The following is a 27,176-nucleotide window of genomic DNA, read 5'->3' on the forward strand; positions in this document are numbered from 1 at the left end:
GCTCTAGCATCAAAAGAGAGATGTGTCATATTTTCGACTGACTTTCGTAGATACATCTTGCCGCGACCGAGTTTTACAAGCCATTGAGTTAAAAAAAAAAATACTTGGATTAGTTCAACTCGGACCTAGTTTGTTAATAAAGTGTTTTTTTTCTTTTTTTTACCTTAAAAAATGGTTATCCTTATTAAATGCAATATTAATCAAGTGTATTTTTTAAACGATATATTGACTATAAAATAAAAGTAATCTTTTTAAAATGATATAAAAAAATAAAACAAAACAAATTACTTTATAAAATCTTAAATTCGAAACTCCATACTACCATAAAAAATACATTTTAATAAATATCCCTTAATTAATTAATTATTGAATCCAAATATACTTTTTTCAATAATATCCCTTAAAAAAATTCCCTTCATTACCTAGTCTATAAGCTTTTTTTTAAATCGTACCATTCTACTATAAAAAAAATACATTTTAATAAATATCCCTTAATTAATTAATTGCTGAATCCAAATATACTTTTCCAATAAATATCCCTTTAAAAAAAATCCTTCATTACCTAGTCTGTAAGATCTTTTTAATCGTTCATCTACGCTTGAGAATTAAGATGAATTAATGATAAATTTTTTATTAAACATCCTATTTTTTTTAAAGTTAAATCTGTATTTCTATCATAACAAAAGATAATTAATTGAGAAATTTAAATATATATATATTTCAATATGCTAAAAATGAATTAATATTTAGCAGGTGACTACTACTCTATCCCACGCTGGAACTATCTCTGACAGTGTCTTTAGAAACGTTGACTGGATTCGCTCACTGTTGATATTTATCGAAACCCTTTCTAAATGCTCCAAGGGTTCATTAATCCTGGATGATGAATTCTCCCACTCGCTCAAATCCTCATCACGCGATGGCGATGGCTAAAATTGAGAAATTATAGGAAGAGATGATCAGTGAAGCCAAAGAAAGAAACCATTAATAATGCTCCTTAAAAATCAATCAGTATCTCAAGCTCAAACCTTTTTATACTCAGTTAAAATGAGCGACTGCAAATTCGGTGTGCATCGAAGAAGATCAAATACGATGTCCAAGCTGAATTGTTCTGCGACATATATTTTGATCTTCAACTCGATCAATTTGTGAAAGATGGGAAACCCTTGGACGACGGCTTTATATTTTCCCTAAAACAAGCAAATATATATATATATGATCAGTATCATAAGATCTGCATTAATTAATAGTTCTAAATACTTAGGAGGAGAAGACCATAAATTAACATACTAGGAATATAGGAGTCAAGCCTAAAAGGCGTTTATTTGACACCCTTATAGCTACCGTAGTCACATTGCATATCGTCTGAGCAAATGTTCCAAAACGCCAAAATCTGTATAATCGAACGGAGGTCAAAGAAGGGGCTTCCACATGCAAGTGCATTAGATTGGCGTCGGCCTTTAGCCTTAGATATTCAAGTTTCTCACAATTGATTTGAAGTTTCGACGGGACAGGAATCAGAGTCAATCGGAGAAGACTTGGAATTTGTATTTGAATGGATTCGTGCCGAGCCTGGGGATAATCTGCTTTTAATTGTAGTTCTTGTAAAATAGGACAGGCGGAGAGCAGCTTCGCTAAGATCTCATTACTGATTGTATTTTTGCCGAGTGAGAGGGAAAGCGTCTTGAGATTGCTCAATCTGAATTTGCAAAACTTAAATAATGTGAGATTCGTAAAGCCGACGAGTTGCATATTCAGTGAGGCGAGCGATGGCCAATCGAACAGAAGGTCGAGCAAACTATTGCTGCAATACTCGAAGGAGAACTTGCGGAGAGTCACGTGTCGGGCATCGTGGGATTTGACATATTCGAGCAATTTATAGACGGGATGGCCACGATTTATTCTGCGTTCAGCTATGATCCTGCCGCCGACGATAATTCCATGATCATGAATATTGCTGAGTCCGGAGAGGTGAAGACGAGAAACAGATTCGCCGCCGCGGGAAGCGAAGAAGCGATTCATGACGAAGGGTTTTAGCTGGAGGTAGGAGAAGTCGATGACCGGGACGGAAGTCCAGACGTGGCGCCATCTGCGGGCCAGAACAGAGGTGCGGATGGAGTCGAGGGTGGGGAGGAAGGAGAGGATGTGGCTGAGAAGCTCGTCCGGGAGATTACTCAGGTAGTCGTCTTCCGACTGCACGTCCTGGCGGCGGCGGCGGCGGCGGCTATCCATGAAGAGAGGAAGGCCGCGGCGAGGGTTAAAGGTGTTGTGGTGGGGCGATCTCTCTGTACTTGCAAATTTATAGCGAACCGAAAATCCCGACAATTAATAACGAACCAAACGGTTTTACAAAATTATATAGGTATAAAAATTCTTTAACTTCCAATGTATCTTTCTGACAACAAATCCCTTAATTCTTGACACAAATTCCTTAATTATTGTTTCTTTATTTCATAACCACTCTTTTTATTTTATTCCTTTTTAACATTGTTTAAGTACCATAAGATTTTGATCCTATCGAATTTATCCTTTTTCTCATCATGAATGTTTATTATAATTTCACCTTTTCATATATTGAGCCAAGAGGTGCTTTTAAAATTAAAATTGAAATAATACTTTTCCATAAAAGAAATTGGAGTAATATGTAAGCAATAAAAATGAAATAAATTAATACTTATAATGTAAAGATATTGGGTAATTATTTTCCATAAAACAACTTGGAGTTTCAAAATTTTGATATATCATAAAGCTAATATACATGGATTTGATATGTTTTCTGACAACAAATCCCTTAATTCTTGCGCTAAAAAAAAATAATCCTATTACAAAGGACTCTTACAAGTTGGAAGCACACAAACAAAACAAAGTAGTAGAATAATAATTGAATTTGAATATAAGTGATATCTAACTATTGAGATCAGATATGTATTTATAGTTATACTCCGGGTATTTGAGTGTGGATAAAATTTTATCCATATTGTAACAGAACCCAACAGCTTGATCAGGATAAGTTTTATTGGTCCGGGTGTCTGGACCAGCTCTTAGCTCCTGAACCCTCTTCAACCTGATTTGCGTCGCCAAGCAAGTCGAGGCGTCTCCGGGCTATCCCGAGGGTTCAGGCGCTCGGACCAAGTCAACTTTGTATTGACCTTTTCAGTCCGGGTCTTCCGCTCCGCCTCCGTTCGCTTGAGTGATTTCGACCATCTAGAATAGAGCTTATTCGAACTCATTTTCGGGTATTCTCCTCTAGCAGTCTTCCGCTCCGACTTCTCGTTCCTCGGAAACGCCGCGAGCTCCCTTCTTGTCCGCCAACATACTCTTCTACAGCATCTCGTCCCTCGGACGTATTGAGCCATCGACTCTCTCCCGTGTCGTCCTTCTCACTAGCTACATCTTTCGCTCGACTTCCTATACTCCTAAGTTCCTGCACACTTAGACACAATATATCAAAAATAAACATGACATAACTTAACTCAGTTGACTATAACAAAACTACCTCGGAATATTTATAATTTCTACTTTTTTTTGATGTGTATCAATTCGAGTTAGAGTTAGGGATAAAAATATATATTTAATAAAATGCAGATAAAAACTAGAATTTTTGCAGTCTGCAAAATTATAAATTACAAGTATAATTTCTCCTAGACTTACGTTCCTATTCTCCCATTTGATTACATCGAAATAAAGGCAGAAAGATAGATAAAAAATTTAAAAAATTGTAAGGGCAAGGGAAACAAATTTCAAAGTAAACAGAATTTTGAAAAGATTTTTTCGAAAAAAAATCTGATTGTCCAACCTTTAATGGTGCAATTGCAACTTTAATTCAAAAATAAGTTTAACAAAACAAGAAAAAAGTTAAAAATTTTCTTAAGTTTCAACGTAAGTATATGAAGACTCTGAAATTTTTTTTAAAAAAATTATAATTATTTTAGTACAACAAATTACTTTTCTCAATAACATAATTTTTGCAAATTAAATTTTTAATAATTCAATTTTTATTCAATTAAACTCCAAAATTTCCCCAAATGTTGAGAACGGAAGGCACAATTAATGAAAATTTTAAAGTTTCAAAAATAATTTCTCAAGACTTTTTTGTTTTAAAAATAAAATTTTGGTAAATAATTGATATCAAAATATTTCAAAACAAATATTTTCAAATAGGAATTCAAAGGAGCTATCACTAAAAAAAAATTTGGATGAAAATTTCTAATAGAAGGAATGTACGGAAGAAATTTAAAATAGACATGATTTATTTCGAAAATAAATATTTAGAAACATATTTATTGATCCAAAAATCATGCTGATTTTTGTCTTGATTCAAAATATAACGATAATTTCTCATACAATCCGGTTTTGCAAAATACTATATGAAAAGTTTTAAATTTTAAATTATTTTTTTCAATAAAAAATTCATAGAACAAATTTTTAATCGGAAAAAATTCTGAAAAATTTTATGCTAAGAGATTATTTGTTCTAAAAACATAGGAAAAAAAATTCAGAAATAAAAGTCAAGAGTAAACATACGAAATAGAATTAATATGCATAATCATTTATTTATTCTAAAAAAAAAATTTGGCAGTTAACAAAAATTTTTTAGACATCTATTTTTTTTTAATACTTTTCTAATTTGACCCTTATAATATTTAAGATACCAATTTAGGTCTCTATAATTTTTCTAGATTTTTTTATTAAAACATGTAGAGTTTTTTTATTTTTCAATTTGTTTTTTTCAATTTTTTATTTTTATTTTTTAATCTATCCTACATTTTTAAAGGACATATTTTTGCTAAAATTATTTTCAATTCCACAATTCCCTTTTTGAAAACATTATTTTCAGATTTAAGTTTATATAAATATTTACTCATGGATTTAATACCTGAATACAATTAGTCATGAGGTAGTAAGCATACCTCACTTATTAGATCCGCTCTGAAGTTTGTCTCTTCCTCCTTATTGCAACTTTCTTTCGAGGAGGCTTCCCCTTCGTCTATGCTCTCCTCCTGATGATTTGCCATCAGTGCATGTCCAGTGTACTCCTCCAGATCTGATTCTGATGTTGACTTATCCTACGTCGCCTTCAGGGTTTTGTGCTTTGTTGTGGTTGATCCCTTCTTGTTGTCCTTCTTCTTCAGCTTTGGGCAATTATCCTTGATGTGTCCCTCTTCATTATAGTTATAACATCTTATCTTTCTTGCTTTTCTTTTCTTTGCTTGTACTTGATTAAATTTATTAGAGCTAAAGGATTTCTTAAATTTTCTTACCATATATGTTGATTCATCATCATCGAGGGAAGTGTCGGATTCGTCCTTCTTGGATTTTAGGGCAATATTGTTAGAATTTTCTATTTCTTGATTATCTACACAACGAGACTCGTGAAGTTCGAAAGTTGAAAATATATTTTCAAGAGTACTTATCTCTAGGTCCTTAGAGATGTAGTAAACATCTACTAAGTCTGACCACTCTTAAGTTCTTGGGAAGACGTTAAGTGCATACCTTAAGGAGTCACAGTTTGTTACCATTTCTCCGAGGTTGTTGAGCTGGGTGATCAGATCTTTGATTCTTGCATGGAGTTGGACTACCTTTTCTCCTTTGTTCATCCGAAGGTTCATCAGTTGGCTTCATAGGATGTCTCGCTTTGCAAGTTTGGCTTCCGAAGTACCTTTGTGAAGCTCCAAGAAATTTTCCCAGAGGTCTTTGGCTAAGTCATAGCTTCTGATCTAGCAGACCTCCTGGGAAGGAAGGACACTGAGCAAATGGAACTCTGTCTTTCCATTAGCCACGAAGTCAGCTTATTCCTTCTTTGTCCACGTGTATTCTTCTTTCTTGACTCTATGATGATCCTTAGGTGCTACAAAACGGTATTTTATAATTAATAGAATTTTGAAATTAGTATTTAAGAATATCTCCATGCACTTCTTCCACATTACGAATTCTCCCTCAAATTTCGGTGGGTAGATGTTGGATCCAACTTTATTTTGCTTCAGATGACGGTTAGTCCTTCTAAAGCGAGCCCGACTCTGATATCACTTGTTAGGACCCGTGCGACCGGCAAGAGGGGGTGAATTACCCTGAAAGAAAAAAATAGACTTTTCTTGATCTTTTGAAATAATGACACACTTGTATGAAAGAGATTGATAAACTAATTAAAAGAAAGAGGTTATCGATTTTATTTGGTTACAACCAGGAAGGTTGTTAATCCAATACTTTGAAGCACTAATCAAATTCTCTTTTTGTCGTAAGTGGAGAAGCCTCTTACAAGCGTTGGAAGCACACAAACAAAGTAGTATAACAGTAAATGGATTTGGATACAAGTGATATCTAACTACTGAGATTAGGGTTGTATTTATAGCCCTGCTCCTGGCTCTTGGAAGGGTTTTGGGTGCCTAAATGTGTATAAAACCTTATCCACATCGTAACGGATCACAACAGCTCAATCGGGATAAGTTTTACTGGTCTGAGCGCTTCGACCAGCTCCAAGCACCCGAACCCTCTTCAACTTGATCCACGTTGCCAAGGTCGAGGCGCCCCCAGGCTATCCCGGGGGTCAGAGCGCCCGAACCAAGTCAACTTCTTGTTGACTTTTTCAGTCCGGGTCTTCCGCTCCAGGTATGGTCGCTTGGGTGATTTCGACCATCCAAAATAGGGCTCATCTGAACCCATTTTCTAGCATTCTCTTTGAGCAATATTCTGCTCTGGCTTCTCGTCCCTTAGAAACATCGTGCGCTCCCTTCTCGTCCACCAGTGTACTCTTCCGCAACACCTCTTCCTTCGGACGCACTAAGCCTATCGATTCTCTCCCGTGCTATATTTCTTGTTAGTTGCGTCTTTCGCTCAACTTCCTGTGCTCCTAAGTTCTTACACACTTAGACACAAGATATAAAAAACAAACATGACCTAACTTAACTCGATTGACTACATCAAAACTACCTCGGGATACTTACATAATAGGATCCCGAACTATTATCTTTTTACACCATATTAGGACCATGATATGACAAATCTTTTATGCAAATATCATACTCTTGTGGAATATGATCAATCACTCCAGAGGCTTGGTGCTATCCTGGGGTTCTAGGAATAGATAAAACTGTATTAGGGGGGACGGAAAGAGAGAATGCTCCTGATTGAGATGATTGGGATGTAGATTGGCAAGAGAAGGATGAAGATTCATTTTATGATGTAGGACCTCCTGGACAATTTGAATCAAATATTTTATAACACTTTTGAGCATAATGACCGCAGTTGAAACAAATATGGCAGCATCCTCTACCCTGACCTTGACCCCGACCTCTACCTCCTCCATTATGATTTTGATAATCATGTTGCGGATGAGACTAATTGTGATGATCAGATTGTGGAGCTTTGCTAGTCACGTGTGCCGACAATGAAAGAGAATTTGACATCCTCTGAGATTGTGTTTGTAAAAGTCTTTCATGAGAGGATAATGTAAGTACCATGTGGTAGTTTTGATGTAATCAATCAAGTCAAGTTAAGTCATATTGTTGTTTAACCCTTGTATCTAAGTGTGTAGGAACTTAGGAGCACAGGAAGTCGAGCGAAAGACACAGTTAGCGAGAATGACGACACAGGAGAGAGCTGACGGGCTCGATGCGTCTGAGGGATGAGACACTATGGAAGAGTACGCTGGTGGACAAGAAGGAGGTGCGCGATGTTTCCAAGGGACGAGAAATCGAAGCGAAAGGTTACTCGGGAATGCCATAAAATGGGTTTGGTGAGCCTTACTCTGGATGACCTAAATCACCCAAGCGAGTGGAGCTAGAGCAGAAGACCTGGACCCAAGCGAGCGGAACCGGAATGGAAGACCCGCACCAAAAGTCAACATTTCAGTTGACTTTGGTCCAGGCGCTTGCACCCCGGCTCGGCAACGTCGTGGATAAAGTCCACAAGGGTCCAAGCGCCTGGACCCAGTTCAGGCGCCCGAACTAAAGAGTTTATCCAAAGCCGAGTCGTCGCGATATGTTGCGATGCGGATATAGTTTTATCCACGTCCATGCACCTGGAACCCTTCTATGCGCCCCGATCAGGGCTATAAATAAAACCCTGATCCTAGTAGCTAAAAACAACATTGTAAACAATCTTTTTGTCGTTTAGTTGTATTCGAATGCTTTAACTGCTGTAAGAGGCTTTTCTACTCGAAGAAGATTTGATAATGAACTTTCAACGTCTTGGACTAGCAATCCCCTGATTGTAACCAAGTAAAAGATTTGTCTCTTCTTTCTCTTCTTTTTAATTTCTTTTTTAATACAAGTGTTTTCTCTCCAAAGTTCGAGAAATGTGCGCTTTTGTTTTAGCATGGTAATTCATTGCCTCTTGCCGACCGCCAAGGTTCCAGCAGATAATTAACATACCGTGAAGTGTTTCAAGCAACACTTAGCTTGATCCATGCGAGTTATAACACTAGGAACAAAACTATCATACTGAGAGTCTAATCTTTAATAACACACATTAATATTTTAGGATCAGAAAATGAATATCCAATTGCAGCTAAGTTATTGGTGATGATCTTAACTGATTACATATAATCATTAATAGAAATATCTCCTTGTTACATAGACTATAATTGTAAATGAAGTTGGTGGAATGCAATAATTTTTTCGTATATATGAAATTTCTATTTTTGATTGGATATTCAAATATAATAATAATAATAATAATAATTATTATTATTATTATTAAAATATTGTACTCGTACGAATTGTTATAAATTTTAAATTTGAATATTGGCATAATTAAATATATATTCTGGGATAAATTAATTGAAACAATATACCGCGTTTATAATTTACGTGAATATTTAATCCACTATCTTATTAATATATTTAACAGAATTTAACCATAAACTATCTTAAATTATTTTTTTTCCGTATTCTTCTACTGTCTTATTAAATAAATAGAATATACAATATAATATAGGTAAAATATAGCTAAAAATTGAACATCTAAGAATCCAAGGAACAACTTATAATCCTCACCAAATTATGGTAGTTATCCCAACTTCTTGTCATTAAACAATAAGGATTTCATTCCATCATTAAGCTCTATGCAATAATAATCATGCACAGCGGAGACTTCTTTGTGCACCGGAAATGATTTTGACTTTTTTTTTTAGAATACTCCATATTTTACTATGGACTTCACTCCGCTGATGAATTTAAAATTCCCTTTTCAAGGTTTATTGTTCACTTAATCATTGTTGAGAGCACAAAGTAAACGATGATGACAATAAAGCATGCAGAGACAAGAAAGGGTGCTAGTGCTACAATGTTAAAAGAAAAGGAAGTCTCACTCTCTTGTTTATTTTTCTTTCCTTCTAGTTTCTAATAAAAAATAATAACGCTTATTTTAGATAATCTAGTATCATTACCCTCACTTAGGGATGTAATCGAGTCGAGTTGAATGTTTAAGCTTGACTCGTTTATAATCGAGCCAAGCTCGAGCTTTATTTAATGAATATATTCATGATTTACCAGCTTATTCGAATTTTTATCAAACCTAAACGAACTAAATAAATATAAATATTTATTAAAAACTAAATTATATATTTAAAGAAAATTATAATATTATTATTAAAATTTATAATTTTATTCTAATAAATAAATTTAATATATTTTCTATATTTTTTATAAATAAAGTGTAAAATCTATAAATTCAATATTAAAATTATTATTTTTTTATTTAAAAGTTACTTAATGAGCTTAACGAACGTGTTCACGAGCTAATGAGCCGAATATTGCGAAGCTTGAGCTTGGTTTGTTTATCTTAACGAACCTCATTAAACGAGCTCAAACGAACTTTTATCGAATCGAGTTTCGAATAATTCGAGAACGACTTGATTCATTTACACCCCTACCCTCACTAGATACAGAAGGATAACTCACAAAGAACCATACAAGGGATAAGATAATTTCTGCACCAGCTACAAATCGACTCGAGACTTATTATAACAACACAATCAACAACTGTTCCAATTATTCTTTCCTCCGGATAAACAATAGAAGAGTAGTCCATTATTTTCTTGATGGATGCACGGGCAGAGTAGATAGCATCCGAACCCGTTAAGTTTGACAATCCGAAACCCTACAAACGCACCGGCCCGGCGTGCCGGTTTAAATCTTCCGACTCCGCTCCGATGTTTCGAGGACCTTCACCTCGGCGAATGCGGAGGGGCCAGCTCGCGTGCGGTGGTCGCCAGAAAGCCTAGGGCTTCTTCGCTGCTCTACCTCGTCGCCATCAGCGTCTCTCTCTCTCGCTGTCACGAAGCTGTGTGACCGACTGCAGAAACCCTAGGATCTCCGACTGCTCAGTGGTTTCCAGATAGGATGATCCTCCGGACCCCAGTCCTGAAGAAGAGAAGGCCTGAATCGGTCGTAGAAGACCTTCATAGCCCTGTATCTGACCGCCGCCTTGTGCGCTACGAGGAACCTGGGCCAATAACAGCCGTCGAACCCTCCGATGAGATGGTCTGCACCTACCACTGCCGCCAGATGGTGAGCTCTCTTGTCATCTGTTTTTTTTTTTTTTTTTGCACTCTGGATTAGGTTTCCCGTCATCTTTCAGTCCAACCGGATCTAGAAGTTCTGGCACGGAATAGGAGATGAAGAGAGGAAAAATGGTCGATTGCGTCAATGTTTCTTTGAAAAAATTGTGTGAATTCTGTTTTTTTTTTTTTTGTTAGGATGGAAAGCAATGTAGCTGGAATAGATCAGCATATGTTCTTAACTATATATGATCTTGGATTAATGTCCTTACATAGCATGTTAAAAATCATACTGGATATCAGTTGTGTTTCTGGTATTGAAATGCTGTGGTTGGATGGGCATTGATTTATTTTCTTTTAATTAACAGGCTAAGTTAGAGTTCATTGACTCAAAGTGGTGCTGTTCCTAACTCCCCATACACATTCTGATTTTTTTTTCTCTTCTTTGATTCTACATTGAACGACAAATGTTATTTTACTTGAACATAGATTTTTGCTAGTTCCCCTTGTAGGGCAATTGATTAGGCCTGTACTGCATGCTAAGATATCTTTAAGTTGACTTCTATCTTCCTTTGATATCTTCAAGACATGTCCAGTTGTTGTGTGTTTATGTAATAAATCAATATACATCACAGTGCAACTCCATTTTATTAGCTGATGTATAATTTTCCTATCATTACTCTGGTATACATTTCCTGAAAATGAGTGACTTCGTACTTGTTACAGAAGATGAGAGGACCAAATTCTGAGATAGTATTTTATCATTGGAGCAAAAACTTGAGGTGTCAAAGGGGCGTGAACAAGCTTTGCAGGAGAGATTGTTGAAAGAAGTGGATGAATTCATGGAACGATATAAGGAATAAGTAAAACAATGCAGTGAACTTGAGGTATGTTGCTACACTACTATAATATCACTCTTTCCCTTTCTCATGAACCTAATTTATTTGTTGACTTTGAGGTTCATATTTCATTCAATTCTAGGTTCCTCAATATCTGTATTTTACCATTATAATTATTACAATTATCTATATTGCTGGTCATTAGTAAATATAGAGAAAATAGTAAAAAAAAAAAATTGCATATACTTTTATTAACTTAGATAAAAATTATGATAGAATTCCTAGAAAATTATCATGGTGAGATTTAGAGAAGTAAGAAATATTTAGTAACTATTATTAATATGATTTAATGCAGTTGCTATGTTAAAGCTTAATGGTAGCAGGAAATATAATTTTTAAAAAGGATCTGATTACATGAGAGGAATTGGCAAGGGAAGATAGAGGTATACAATGGGCCTAGCCATGGGTGGCCTTGCCAGCCACAACATTGCTTGGGTCCAGCACAACCCATTTGATGTTGATTTGGGTTGTGCTGCGCTTGACCCAAAATACTCAATGGGTTTGGGGCGGGTGTCAGGATTGCGTCCAGTGGGCTAAACCCGGGCCCAAATTGGGTTGTGGTTGGCACGACGCAAGACTTTTCTAGACATGGGTTGTGGGCCAAGTTCGGTCTGATTTTTTGGTATAAAATAATAATAATATTATGAATATTAAATATTTTAAATAGTGTTTAATAATTTTTTTAAAATAATATTATTTAATTTTTAAATTTTATTATGTTTTTATACTTTTTTGAAAAAAGTATAAATTTTACAATTAATCAAATTTTATAAAAAAAAAGTATCATTTATATTTTTTTAAAAAAATTAGATTATTATTATTTAATAATTATCAAGCTTGTGGGCTCAGGTTGACAAGAGCATAGTTCACTTGGGTTTGGGCTCATGTTGGGAGGGTAGCCTTTTTTGAGTCATGTTTGGTCCGACTGACATGGGAAAAAAATGGGGTAAACTGGCCCGTGCATGCTGGCCAGGCATGAAAATCATTGACAACAGTGGGGGAGGAAGGACGAGGTCTAATTTTGAAAAGCTCTCCGTTATTTACTCTTGTGGAAGCTTAGTGGAGATGAATTGAATTTTTTTCTACCAATTGTTTTTTCCCGAAAAATTTGTCCACCAAAAATCAGGTTGACAAATCATTATAGCAGCAAGAGCGATGAAAAATTACGTATATGCCTATTGTGGTCTTCATGCTTGGGAAGCTCGGCACTAACAAGTCATAGGAAATTTTATAATTCAGAATAAAAAAGTCCCAATATTTGAGATTGTAATTCAGAAACTATTGATTAATTTCTGTTTTGAAGGAAAAAAGATGAGAGACTAGTTCTTTTGCTATCATGGAGAGCATTCATAGATTTCATCCTTTCTCCTTTTTTCGATTTTCTCCTATTGACTTTTTACAAAACATAGCTCATTTCATCTTTATGAAATCTCCTACTGATATCAAAATTCTTCCTCTTTGAGCTTCTCTACATCTAAAGTTTTGTTGTATAACAGAAAATCTATAATCTTTCTTATCATTTTTTTTGTTATTTTCTCCACTCGTATAAGTATTATCATGTAGAAATGAACAATGATGTTGGTTTCAGGTCGACTCAGTAAAGAAGTTGATTCTCGCAAGAAAGCTGAATTGTCATTTACATCAGCAAAAGAGAGAGCAACAGATTTAGAAGGGAGGCTTCAGAGATTATCTGACAGTGCTGAGAGGGAGAAAAATATTCTCAAGGAAAAACGTCAACATCTGCAAGATGATTCTAGCACTTGCAGAGGTTCTGTTGGTTTATGTTTAATGTCTTGTATTTTATTTTTTTATCCTTTTCCTAGCAGAGGTTCTGTTGCTTTCATGAGCATTTCATAAACGTCAATACATACTATTCATCTAATCATCTACTATTGCAATTCTGGATTATTTGTCTGTTTGTATTGCTTGATTCATCAATATTTTCCCCTTTAAGGTGTTACCTAGTTCCAAAGTGCCTCGACTTGTTTTACTAGAATTGAGGAGTCATTTTCTTCAAATTACTTTTCCTTTTTATATCTTAGTTTAATAAATGTTAAAGTTACAGACAAAGTGGACCAATACCGTGTTTTTTCCATATGTTAGTCATGTGTATAAGCTGTCAAAAGTAAGTTGAAGACTCTATGGAGCTTGCCGGTTTTGATTTTTTTTGCACATTATGCTGATCAGCTAAATTACCTAATAAACTCTTTTACCACATTTATTCACTTCCAACCTTGCACATAAAAGGTTGTTATGGAATAATCACATTTGCTTTGTTTATTGACTTTTAAGTTTCATCTGGTTCTGATTTCAAACTTGGAATCCAGCCAATCTAATCCTAGTAACAAGTCAGACTCAATCTACATGTGCTGCCTGCAAGGTTCATCTATGCTTCAGAATGCGTTTTTGCTAGAAAGGAACACACAACAATGGATATTCACATGGCTGTACGTGAAGTTACATTCTTGTGAAACTAGCAAATCATCCAGATTTAGCAGGTGACTGCCACTCGATCCCACGCTGGAACTCTATCTGACAGAGTATTTAGAAACGCTGATCGGATTCTTTCGCTCTTGATATTCACCGAAACCCTTTCCAGATGCTCCAAGGGCTCATTAATCCTTGATGAAAAATTCTTCTCCCACTCGTCGAAATCCTCATCATCACACGGTCTCTGAAATTGATAAATGGTACCAAAATTAAAGATGATCGGTCAAGCAAAAGTTAATATAATGCTTTTTCGAAATCAGTATCCCAAATCCAAACCTTTTCGCACTCAGTTAAAACGAGCGACTGCAGATTCGGCGTGCATCGAAGAAGATCAAATACGATGTCCAAGCTGAACTTTTCTGCGACATACATTTTGATCCTCAACTCCAGCAGTTTGTGAAAGATGGGAAACCCTTGGACCACGGCCTTATATTTTTCCTGAAACAAAACATCTTCATTAATCCTATTGTTCTAGGAGATCGAAGAAGAGCATAAATAAATTAACATACCAAGAATCTCGGAGTCGAGTCTGAAAGACATTTATCTGACAAAGTTATAGCTGCCGTAGTCACATCGCATAGCGTCTGAGCAAATGTTCCAAAGCGCCAAATATTGTATAACCGAACAGAGATCAAGGAGGGTGCTTCGACACGCAGGTGGGTTAAATTGACTTCAGGTTTTAGCATTAGATATTCGAGTTTCTGGCAGTTGATTTGGAGCTTGGATGGAGTAGGAATCAGAGTCAATCGGAGAAGATTTGGAGCTTCTATTCGAATGGGTCGGTGTGCGGCTCGGAAATATTTTGCACTCAATGTTAGTTCTTCCAAAACAGGGCAGGCCGAGAGCAGTTTCGCTAAGCTCTCGTCATGAATACCATTCTGGCCGAGTGAGAGGGAAAGTGTCTTGAGATTGCTCAATCTGAGGGAGATGACGGATTTGGAAAAGTTAAATAATGTGCCATTCTTACAGCCGACGACTTCCAAATCCAGGGATTCGAGCGACGGCCAATCGAACAGTTGGTCGTAAAAACAATCGCTGAGATACTGAAAGAAGAGCCGGAGGAGAGTCACGTGGCGGGCATCGTGGGATTTGGCGTAGTCGACCATCGTGCAGACGAGGATGTCACGGCTCATGCAGGATTCACAATCGAAATCACAATTGAACGAGGGACAGATATATTTGATTCCTAGGTCAAAATTGCTGAGTCCGGAGAGGCGAAGACGAGAAGCAGATTTGTCGCCGCGGGAAGCGAAGAAGCGCTTGATCATGGTGGATTTTAGCTGGAGGTAGGAGAAGTCGATGACGGGGACGGAAGTCCAGACGTGACGCCATCTGCGGGCCAGAACAGAGGTGCGGATGGAGTCGAGGGTGGGGAGGAAGGAAAGGATGTGGGTGAGAAGCTCGTCCGGGAGATTGCTCAGGTAGTCTTCCTCGCCTTTCGACGACAGCAAGCGCCGGCGAAACCGGCGGCGGCGGCTACTCAAATCGTCCATGGAGAAGAGAGGAAGGCAGGCGCGGCGGCGTTAGAGTCTGAGGTGTGGTGGGGCGATCTCGAGTCGACCATTATGTTTCTATTTATAGCAAAATATTTTGAGGTCGGAGTTGGATTTTTATGTTTTTACCATATCTGTTATGGCAAAATAACGGAAAAAATAGTTTTAACATATCTGTTTTTTTTTTGTTATTTTTATGTTAATGTTATTAATGGGATAGATATATGGAAGGGGTGATGAAACGAGAATGCGCTATTAGTTGGATTTTCATATATCATAATAAATTAATGATATATATATATATATATTTTTTACGAGCTGAATCAATTACATATGAAACGGGGAAGGTAATTGGACACGGACACATGATTAAAGTGATGGTCAAAATTAATAGAAAGGTTTTCTTCGATTGTAAATAGTTCCCGATTAAGGGTGGTGTTCAACTCTAGACCGTCTCTGATTTCGTGTGGTCCCTGATCTCAGATCGTCTCTGATATTATGTGGTCTATGACTCCAAATAGTGCTTGACTGTATATGGTCTCCGACTTTAGATCTCTCGATTTTGTATGGTTTTTGACTACATGTGATCTCCAGTGTAATACTGCTCCTGATTCCATGTTTCTCATATCCGGATTCGTATAACCAACTTTTGACAGGTAAGATATTGAATCGTTGCTCATGGAAGATACGAAAAACATAGTCGCTTTTCTTTGAAGAACGTAGCCATTTTTTTCTGAAAAGCATGGAAAGCACAATCATTTAGTCTGTTGGTACCTGTTACACTAATCATTTGATTTTAATATATGACAAATTAGTTAAAATTAGATGTAGTGTGTGTTTAACCTTTCTACCAAATGTATATAAGTTGACTGGTCTGAATGACCTGACATCAAGCTAAAATTCAACTAGGTCTGCAGGATCTGATAGCTAGTAGGAAGTCCAGATAAATACGTGGGGTTTGATATCTAACGGAAAGTCCGATTGAATCTGCGGGACCTAAGAATCGGTCAAAATCTAGTTGGGTCTACGGACCTGACAACTGGCGAGAAGACCTAGCGGATCAAAGGCAAGTCAAGTAACTGCTGTTGATAAGTGAAAGTAAGCAACTGGAGGCGAGATCCAATGAGAATGGGTTCCCCGTTGAGAAAACTGTAGGCGTCAATCCAACTTAGATTCATTTGGGAAACCTAAGTTGAGATTTTGACTAGATCCTGGTCTCGAGGAGACAGGATCTAATTACTACTCCTATTTGCTGAGTTGTACTAACTATGTTTTGCAAGATGAACATATTTTTATTGTCTAGGACTAACCCTTTTTTTAGGAGAAGAAGTGCTGAACCAGACTAGCTCACCCTGAAGGCTGCCGTGGACGCCCTAGTGATCCGAGCGCCTGAAGTCGGTCCAGGTGCCGGGACCGTAAAAATCATCCACAAGCTGATGTGGAGCGTGTCAACTGGCCAGCTACATGGTCAAGGCGCCTGGAGGGGTTCCAGGTGCTCGGAATGGACTATTTAAAGTCCTTCGACCAGGAACTTCATAACAACAACTACTATAAGTTTCTCTCTTGCGTGATGCTCCAAAAGGATGTGACAACACTGAAAGACTGCTCCGAAATTTGAAGAACGAAGAGTCTATTAGATTTCTTTCTGTGTTGGTAACATTATTCTTTTTAGTTCTTGTAACCAATTCCTATGATACATTTATGAACTGATAGTGGATTGTCCAACGAAAGTACTCGTTGAGTGCGGACCTTGGAGTAGGAGTCATCAAAGGCTCCGAAGCAAGTAAAACTAACATAGTGTTTGACTTCTCTATTTTCTCTTTTTCTTTTATTCTTCCGCTGCGTACTTTGATTTAATTCGCTATCGATTTTCGATGTTCACTATTCACCCCCTCCCCCTCCTCTAGAATTTTTCCGATCCTACATATCCTAGAAGTAATGGCCAACGTAACCGTTATTTTAGAAAATGTGGGTAACATATAAACACGGATCTTGGAACACATGGAGAACGTTCTCCTTATCTATTGTTCATATTCTTCATTTTTTCGGCTGAAAACTTACTTAAATGTCGGAGTGATCGAGTCGTTTGAATGACAATAATGTTTGAATCATGCCTGGGATTGTAAGTACCCCGTGATAGTTTTAATGTGATCAACCAAGTTAGAGTTAGATCATGTTGTCTTTTGATGCTTGTGTCTAAGTGTGCAAGAAATTAGGAGTACAAGAAGTCGAGCAAAAGACGCAACTAGCCAGAAGGACGACATGACAGAGAGTTGACGAGCTCGGTGTATCCGAAGGATGAGATGTTGCGGAAGAGTAAGCTGGCGGATGAGAAGGAGGCACGTGGTGTTTCCAAGGAACGAGAAGTCGGAGCGGAAGATTGCTCGAGAAGATCGGAATGAGTTTGGGTGAAATCACCCAAGTGGTGGAACCGGAGCAGAAGACCTAGATGAAAAGTCAACTTCAGGTTAATTGGAGTCCGAACGTCCGGAGCTACTTCGGGAGCCCGAACCGACTTGGTCCAGCCGGGGTGCCTTGGTGAGGCACCCTTGTGCAAAAGCAATTTGGGCACTCGGAACCCTTTTAGGGCTATAAATACAACTCTAATCCCAGTAGTTAAATACAATACTTGTAAACTATTTTCTTTCTATTTCGCTTTGTGATCTAGTGCTTTAACTGCTATAGGAGGCTCTCTCTACCAGAAGGAGATTTTAGTGAGATTTCAATATTTTGGATTAGCAATCTCCTGATTGCAAACCAAGTAAAAGATATGTCTCTTTTTTCTCTTTTTTAATTAGTTTTTTTTGTATAAGTGTTTTAATCAAGCTTTAAGATCGACAAAGGTTTGCATTTTTATTTACAGACAATTCACCCATCTTGTCGGTCGTAAGAGACCTACAAGTGGTATCAGAGTCCAACCACTTCAGAATAACTAACCGTCGACTGAAACACAAAAGAGGATGGTCGAAAAAAGCATCGACCCATCAAAGTTAGAGAAGGAGTCCGTGAATTGGAAAAAGAAGATGGAGGTATTTTTTTTTAAATGGATTTTGATTTATTATTAATAATGAAGTTTGGTTTTGTAGTACCAAAGGACAAAGAAGAACATCAGTGGACTAAAAAGGAGTAAGCTGACTTCGTGGTAAACGACAAGGCAGAATTCCATTTACTGAGTGTTTTACTACCACAAGAAGTCAACCAGATCGAGACATATCAGTTAGCTAAAGATCTTTGGAAAAAATTTCTGGAAATCCACGAAAGAACCTTAAAGACAAAATTTACGAGACGGAATTTGCTTCGGAACCATATCAGTAACCTCTGGTTAGAAGAAGGTGAAACTATCGCACACCTCCACTTGAGAATCAAAGAACTCATCACCAGATTCACAAATATCGGAGAAAAGGTAACCAACCGAGATTCATCTCTAAGGATTTAGAGGTAAGTAATTTAGAAGAACTTTTTTCAACATTTGAAATTCATGAGTCAAGATATACAAATCTAAAGAAGGAGTCAAGGCACAACATTGTCTTAAAGGCAAAAATGGATGACAAGGAAGTTCAAAAGTTTTTTCAAAACTAATAAGTTTAATCAAGTGCAGGGCAAAAGAAGGAAAAGAAAGATAAGATGCTTCCACTGCAAAAGAAGGGCATGTCATAGACAACTACTCAAAACTGAAGAACAATGAAAAAGATAAAAGAGTGACCCAGAAGAAGCACAAGAATCTAAAAGTGGCATGAGACAAAACATCGTCATCAGATTTAGATGTCATAGCCTATGTCGGACTTGCATTGATGGCAAGCCACCAAGACGACGACAGAGCAAGTTCATCGGAGATGAGTATTGAGAGCATCGATGAAGGGGGAGCAATGTCAGACGAAAGCAGCTTTACAAGAGGAGCGTCAGAGATTGACAAGGTAAGTCATTTACGATCTCTACCTCCTGACTAGTTATTAAGTTTATAAAAATATTGTCGAAAAATTCCTATAAATTAAAAATGGAAAATGGAAAATTTAAAGAGGGAAATGAGGATTAAAACTAACCTTAGCAATGTCCTGTTAATTAGAAGATTTTGACAAAATAAAATTAAAAATTAAAAATAGAAGTAGAATTAGAAAATATGAAGAATTATGGACGCGCACATGTTCAACAAATTAGAAATCATTAAGGACTTAATTGGTATTTTAAATATCATAAGGGTCAAATTAGAAAATTATCATTAAAATATATCCCTAGAAAAATTGTAATTAATCTGATGGGAAGGAACCTATTTTGGGTTCGAAAATCGTGCTTAAACTAAATTTTTATGGATGTCACATTTTTAATTTAATTTTTTTGTTTGTTTAATTAGAAAATTTTATTTACCGTTAAATTATTTTTTATGAATTTATTAACAAATATTATATTTTTCAATTTAAAAATAATTTGCAAAGTAATTTTGCAAACTTTTATTCTCTATGAAAATTTATCATGTTCTCTATTCAAGAAAATATTTTTAAATTTTTTTTTTTACTGTTATTGAATTTTATATCAATTATTTATCCAAATACTACCTTTTAATATTTATAAATTTTCAAATAATTATTTTTTTTTTGGGAAGCTACTTGCTATAATATATACTAAAAAAAATTCAGGATTTTTCAAGTTAAAAACTATTTTTAAGATTTTTTTTATGAAAATATATCCTTATGTATAAAAGAATTTATTAATGCTTAGATTACTTTTAAAATTTTAGTGAAAAATTTATCTCTGCTTTGATTCTAAATTTTTTTTAAATTTTTTCATGATTAAAAATATTTTTTAAATTATTTAAAAAGAAAATAGTTTATAAATTGTGAAAATCTAGATTTTCGAAATTTAAAGTTCATGATTTTTCTGGATGTTAGTCACTGTAATTTTATCCCTTAGACTTTGTTTTAATTTATTTTAAATTACTTTCATTGCTTACCTTTATTTTTAATGTGATCAAAGGAAGAGAATTATAGATCAAGTCTAAAGGAATGGTACATTTTGATTTTTGAATATTTTTCTTAATTGTAAAATATGTACTTGTTACCTTACTGTAATTTATTTTTTGTTATCCTAACTTAACTTGGATTGTTCAAATTAAAAAAAGAAAAGATTATAAGTATCCTGTGGTAGTTTTGATGTGATCAACCAAGTCAGAGTTAGGTCTTGTTATCTTTTGATGTCTTGCGTCTAAGTGTGCAGGAACTTAGGAGCACAGGAAGTCGAGCAAAAGACACGGCTAGCGAGAAGGATGGCACGGGAGAGAGTCGCAGGCTCGGTGCGTCCAAGGGACGAGGCACTGTGGAAGAGTGCGCTGACGGATGAGAAGGAGGCGCATGACATTTTCGAGAGACTAAAAGTCGAAGCGGAAGGTTGTTCGAGAATGACAAAAAATGGGTTAGAGTGGTCCCTATTTCGGATGGACGAAATCATCTAAGCGAGTGAAGCCAGAGTGAAATACTTGAACAAAAAGTCAACTTCGGGTTGACTAGAGTCCAGGTGCTTGGAGTCATTCAAGGCGGGTCCAGTTGGGGCGCCTTGGCTAGGCGCTCCTGTGCGAAAGCGGTCCGGGCGCCCAAAACCCTTCTAGGTGCTCGGACCAAAGATTTTATCCAGATCTGTTGTAGTGCGATCCATTGTGACATGGATAAAGTTTTATCTACGCCCAGACGCTTGGAACCCTTCCAGGCATCCGGATCAGGACTATAAATATTCCCCTAATCCCAATAGTTAAATACAACACTTGTAAACAAGTTTCTTTTTATTTTTCTTCGTGATTTAATTCTTTAACTGTTGTAAGAGGCATCTCTATTAGAAGGAGATTTTAGTGAGCTTTCTTGAATTAGCAATCTCCTTATTACAAATCAAGTAAAAGATCTGTCTTTTTTTCTCTTTTTTAATTAGTTTTTTTGTATAAGTGTTTTAATTAGGCTTTAAGATCAAGAAAGGTTTGTATTTTTATTTTCAGATAATTCACCCCCTCTTGTCGCCCGCAAGGGACCTACAGGGATTTGCCACATAGCTAATACAGTTTGAGCAGAAGGGATCACCTCACTCGACCACAAAATGGTCCATTCAGTTAGACTTTCATCTCCTTTGACTAGACTTGAAGGAGAGACTGGTGATACGAGAGGTAATCAGGGGATATCACGTGGTTAAAGGCATGTCAATAGTGTAAGTACCCCGACATAGTTTTCATATCGTCAACCGAGTTAATTAGGTCATGTGTGTATTTTGATCCTTGTGTCTAAGTGTGTAAGAGTTTATGCACACAAGAAGTCAGATGGAAAATGCAGTTATCAAGAAGGATGACACGAGAAAGGAGCTGACGGGCTCGGTGCATCCGAGGGACGATGTACTGTAGAAATAGTACACCGGTGGACGAGAATGATGTACATGACATTCGAGGGACGAGAAGCCAAGAAGGAAGTCTGCTCGAGAAGAAGATCAGAGTTAGGTTCAGGTGAGTTTAACTCTGGTTAGCCAGAACATCACTCATACGAAGAGATCAACTAAGGATCTAATATGCCTTATGAAGGTGCCTTCCATGGCTTGGAAGGCTCCTTCGATGAACAATGCAAAAACGTCTTCCAATGACCATTAGAGAAGATAGAGTTTTATCTTCGACGGATAAATTTATCTTATGGAAGACGCCTTGGACCATCTTGGAGGTGCCTTCCAACCTTAGATAGAGTTTTTCAGGGGCTATAAAAAGACCCCTGGAACAAGGAAATAATGTACAACTTTAACTACAATTCTTGTAACACTTTTCTAGTATTCTCTTGAGCTTTTTCAATGATTGTAAGAAGCTTCTCTGCCTGCAACAAAGGAGATTTTCTAGTATCTTTCACTGTTTTGGATTAACGACCACCTAGGTTGTAACCAAATAAAACTCTAGTATCTTAATCTTTCTTTTAAGTTGTTTGGTTTAGTTTTGTTGGATTTTAATTGTGCCACTAATCAAGTCCAAAGCATTAGAAATGGTTAATTTTATTTTGTGGGCAATTCACCCAATCTTGTAGGCTCCGCTGCACCAACAAGTGGTATTAGAGCTAGAAGGACTCAAAAGGACTAACCGCCGACTAAAGCATCGAAATGATGCTCGGACTGAGAATTTATCTGCTAAAATTCAAGGGGGATTTGGCAATATAAAAAAATGCATAATATAGATTTTGAATTACTCTTAATAACTAAATATGGTTTTATAGCCCCAAGGACCAACAAGGAGTTGAAAAAGATGTGCACCAGTGGACTAAAAAAGATCAAGTTGACTTCGTAGCAAACGGACGAGCTGAGTTCCACCTATTAAACACACTTCCACTCAAGGAAGTCAATAGGATCGGAGATTACGAATCAACAAAGGAACTTTGGGAGAAGTTTCTGAAGCTACACGAAGGAACTTCCGAAGCAAAACTTGCGAGACAGGACCTACTCTGGAACCAACTAACGAATCTTTGGATGGAAGAAGGTGAAACAGTCTCACATCTACACTTGAGGATTCAAAAACTAATCACCGGACTCATGAATCTCGGATAAATGTAACAAATTGAGAATCATTAAGGTACGTACTAAATGCATTTCCAAAAACTACTGAATGAACGTCGATCATAAGCACCTTCTATATATCAAGGACCTAGAGGTAAGTAGTTTAGAAAATTTATTTTCTACCTTTGAACTACATAAATCTAGATGTGCATGGATTAGAAAGAAGGAGTCAAACAACAACATTGCACTGAACATGAGAAGGGTCAAGTTAGATACCGACACTTCTTTCGACGAAGACGAAAAGACTTATGTGGTAAGAAAATTCTCAAAAATTTTTAAAACTAATAAATTCAATAAGTCTCAGGCTAAGAAGTCTATATGGAACAAAAGATGAGTTCGATGCTACAACTACAATAAAGAAGGTCACATCAAGAATGATCGCCCAAAGTTGAAGACGAAGGAAAAGAAAAAAGAGCCAACCAAATCAAGACACAACAACTTAAAGGTAACCTAGGATGAGTCATTATCGCAGTCCGAAATTGAAGAGTATGTCGGACTAGCACTGATGGGAAAGTCACCCAGAGGAGAGCATCAATGAAGGGGGAACCACTTTAGAAGAAAGCATTAGTGAAGGGGGAGAGTCGAACTTCGAAACTAACATGGTAAGTAAGGTATGCTTTCTTCCTCCAAATCAACTTTACGAAGGAATTAAATCCATGTCTAAGTTATTATGCAAGTTAAAATAAAAAAATGACAATTTGAAAAAAAAAAATTAAACCCGAAAGTAATTTTAGCGCACTCATGTCCATTAAAATGTATGAAAATTTAAAAAATGAAAATGAAAAATTGAAGGACCGAATTGAAATTTTTTTTGCATGTGTTAATCCAAATAATTCAAGAAAGTATAAAATCTAAATTGATATTTTAAATTTTATAAGGGTCAAATTAGAAAAGTATGATAAAAAAATATAAACCTAAGAAATTTTTTATTAACAGTAGGTAAAAATTTATTTTAAATTCTCAAATCTTGCTTAATATAAATAAATGATTATGCATGTATTTTAATTTTGTTTGCAAAATTAATTTGGTATACTTAATTTTCATAATTTTTGCTAAAACTTTTTTCTGTATTGCGACAATACATAATCTGTTCAATTTTTTTGGGATTTTTCATCTATTAAATAATTTTTTTAATTCTTGAATAAAAAAATCATAATTTTAAATTTTAAATTTTAATTTTTTTTCTAAAACTTATTTTGAGAAACCTGTTTTTTCGTATACTTACCATTACATTTTGAACATGTACGAAAATTAGCCAAATTTTTAGTATAGAAATACTATTTTTAAATATTCATTTTCATAAATGAATATTATATTCTCAAATTATTTTTCGTATGAGTTTTCCTTGGAATTTCTTATTCAAATTTTTTTTGGTTATATAGAAGTTAGCTCTCTGTCTATATATATATTTTTTTTTAAATTTACTATAAATAATAAATTTTCTATGGATGATTTACCAAAAACTTATTTTTAAAATAATTTTTTTATGATTTCTTTTTTAAATAATTTGTCTTTAATTATGCATTCTGTTTCATTACTTAGGAAAATTTGGGAGATTTGTTAAAATCTATTTTTAATTTATTTTGCAAAAGCTATGGTTCTGAATGTAATATTTTATTTATGTTAAAATCCTTAAAATATTTTTTGTGAAAATTTTTGCCTATTCATATACTACCATATACTACCGTGGAATCTTAAGAAAAAATTTCCATTTTTTTTTAAATATTAAACTTATTTTTAAAATAAATTTGAACAAATATGGTCATTAAATATTGAAAATTTAGACTTTTAGAAAAGCTCTTTTAATTTTTTTTTTTAAATGTTTTAAACTTTTATCTAACTGTTATATTTTCTTTCCCCGACTTTATTTTGATGTAATCAAAGGAGGAGAATTTAGAGCTCAAGTTTAAGGGGAGAGGTACGATTTTGGACTTAACAAAATAAATTTCAATTTTTTTTGTCTTGTTAAATTTTATGTTTTGTTTTTCCCTAACTCTAGCTCGGATTGATGTACATTAAAAAGAGAAAAATTATAAGTATCCCGAGGTAGTTTTGATGTGGTTAACTGAGTTAAGTTAAGTCTTGTGTTTTTGATCCTTGTTTCTAAGTGTGCAAGAGCTACGGAATACAAGAAGTCGAACAGAAAACGCAGCTAGTGAGAAAAATGACACGGAAAAGGAGGCGAGAGAGTTAGTGTATTCGAGGGATAAGGTGCTACAGAAGAGTAAACCGGTGGATGAGAAGGATGTGCACGACGTTCGAGGGACGAGAAGCCGAGAATAAAGCTTGCTTGAGGAGAAGGTCGGAGTTGGGTTCGGGTGAGCTCTACTCTGGTTAGTCAGAACATCACCCACACGAAGATATCTACTAAGGAGTCAATTTGCCTTATGGAAGGCACTTTCCATGGCTTGGAAGGCGCTTTCGATAAATAGTGCGAAGACGCCTTCTAGTGACTGTTAGTGAAGATAGACTTTAATCTTTAACAAATAAAACTTATCTGATGGATGACACCTTGGATCATCTTGGAGGCGTCTTCCAACCTCGAATAAAGTTTTCCAGAGACCATAAAAAGACCCATAGAGTTAGGAAATAATGTATTGCTTGAACTATAACTCTTGTAACACTTTCCTAGTATTCTCTTGATCTTTTTCAACGACTGTAAGAGAATTCTCTGCCTGCAACGAAGGAAATTTTCTAGTACTTTTCACTGCCATGAATTAACAATCACTTAGGTTGTAACCAAGTAAAATTCTGACCTCTCAATCTTTTCTTTTAAGTTGTTTAGTTCTGTTCTGTTGCTATTTTAATTGTGCCACTAATCAAGTTCAAAGCACGAGAAAGGATTAATTTTATTTTGTAGGCAATTCACCCCCTCTTACCGCCCCTGTTGCACCAATAAATAGTCCTACGAAGGTGGAGGTCAAAGTCAACCGAAAATCGCTCTCCGGCTCCAGACTGATTCCAGACTATACTTGACTCTAAGCGGTCTCCAACACCAGACCATCGCTAACTCCATGCGGTCTTTGACTCTAAGCCGCCTCCGATTCCATGTGGTTTTCGACTCTAAACCACACTGACTCCCGATTCAATGTGCTCTTCGACTCCAGACTGCCCCCGATTCTGGACTCCATGTGGTCTCTGACTGCATATCATCTCCGATTTCATGTGATCTTCGACTTCACACCGCCCGACTCTAGGTTTCCCATATTGGAACCAGTATACCCAACTTCTGACAGACAACACATTAAATTGTTGCTCACCGAAGATATGGGAAGCACGGAAGTTTAACCCGGAAGAACTGGACAATGTAGCCACTTATTTTAGAAAAATATGCGTAACGTAAGGATGGATCTCAAAACATGTGGAGAACATGAGAGTGCATCTACAATTCTATAAAAAGTCGCATGCCCTTGCGGGCACAGGGGGTAACGATCAATCACATTATCCTCATCCACAGTTCATTTTCTCTATTTCTATTATCGGGAACTTACTTGAGCATCAGAGTGACCGAGCTTGCACACCCTCGGTCGTCATTCTTACTATTTCTTTCCTTATTTCTTATTTTCAAGCTTTAGTGGATGTCTCCACTGTAAGTACCCAGAGATAATTTTGATATGGTTAACCACGTTTAGTTAGGTCCTGTGTATTTAATCCTTGTGTCTAAGTGTGCATGCCCTTAGGAACATAAGAAGTCGAGTTGAAGACGCAACTAGCAAGAAGGATGACATGGGAAGGGAGTTGATAGACTCGGTGCATTCGAAGGACTAGGTGTTGCGGAAGAGTACACTGGCGGACGAAAAGGACACGTGTGAAGGTCTGAGGGATGATAAGCCAAGAAGGAAGACTGCTCGAGAAAAAGGTCAGAGTTGAATTCAGGTGAGCTCAATTCTGGGCGGTCGGAGCATTATCCAAGTGAGCACAACGAAAAATGATTAACAAGGAAAGTTAATCATTTTTTCGGATGAATAGTAACTAAGACGTCTTTAAAAGCTTGGAAGGTGGCTTCACGAATAATAATAATAATAATAATAATTATTATTATTATTATTGAAAAAATATTGTACTCATGCAAATTGTTATAAATTTTAAATTTTAATATTGGTATAATTAAATATATATTTTGGGATAAATTAATTGAAACAATGTATTAGGTTTGTAATTTATGTAAATATGTAATCGATCAAAAGAAGATTAATACTTAACCGCTCCGCTATCTTGAAATAATTATTTTTCCCCAGTATTCTT

At 36.0% G+C, this 27,176-nt stretch overlaps 3 protein-coding genes and 1 long non-coding RNA gene across 4 annotated transcripts; 1 reads left to right on the forward strand and 3 right to left on the reverse strand.

Annotated features, from left to right (window-relative positions):
• Positions 1–746: 746 nt before the first annotated feature.
• Positions 747–2,232, reverse strand: LOC121978764 (F-box/LRR-repeat protein 25-like). Its single transcript, XM_042531061.1, has 3 exons — positions 1,291–2,232; positions 1,029–1,190; positions 747–929 (listed from the first exon to the last, which is right to left on the reverse strand). Exons 1-3 carry the CDS (start codon positions 2,230–2,232, stop codon positions 747–749), a joined length of 1,287 nt encoding a protein of 428 aa, XP_042386995.1.
• A 7,912-nt stretch (positions 2,233–10,144) lies between these two features.
• LOC121977113 lies at positions 10,145–13,302 on the forward strand. Its single transcript, XR_006110733.1, has 3 exons — positions 10,145–10,508; positions 11,225–11,385; positions 12,986–13,302. It is a non-coding gene; the product is annotated as an uncharacterized LOC121977113 (long non-coding RNA).
• Positions 13,303–13,672: 370 nt separating this feature from the next.
• LOC121977112 (putative F-box/FBD/LRR-repeat protein At5g56810) lies at positions 13,673–15,050 on the reverse strand. The gene is made up of 3 exons (XM_042529651.1): positions 14,397–15,050; positions 14,164–14,325; positions 13,673–14,071 (listed from the first exon to the last, which is right to left on the reverse strand). Exons 1-3 carry the CDS (start codon positions 15,018–15,020, stop codon positions 13,889–13,891), a joined length of 969 nt encoding a protein of 322 aa, XP_042385585.1. The 5' UTR covers positions 15,021–15,050; the 3' UTR covers positions 13,673–13,888.
• On the reverse strand, positions 15,027–15,428 carry LOC121978765 (F-box/LRR-repeat protein 25-like; the record flags this gene model as incomplete). Its single annotated transcript, XM_042531062.1, has 1 exon — positions 15,027–15,428. A coding segment is annotated over exon 1 (354 nt), but the record flags the coding sequence as incomplete, so codon positions are not given.
• Between the last annotated feature and the right edge of the window lie 11,748 nt (positions 15,429–27,176).

The sequence above is a fragment of the Zingiber officinale genome, chromosome 4B, assembly GCF_018446385.1.
Source record: "Zingiber officinale cultivar Zhangliang chromosome 4B, Zo_v1.1, whole genome shotgun sequence".
Lineage (NCBI taxonomy): Eukaryota > Viridiplantae > Streptophyta > Magnoliopsida > Zingiberales > Zingiberaceae > Zingiber > Zingiber officinale.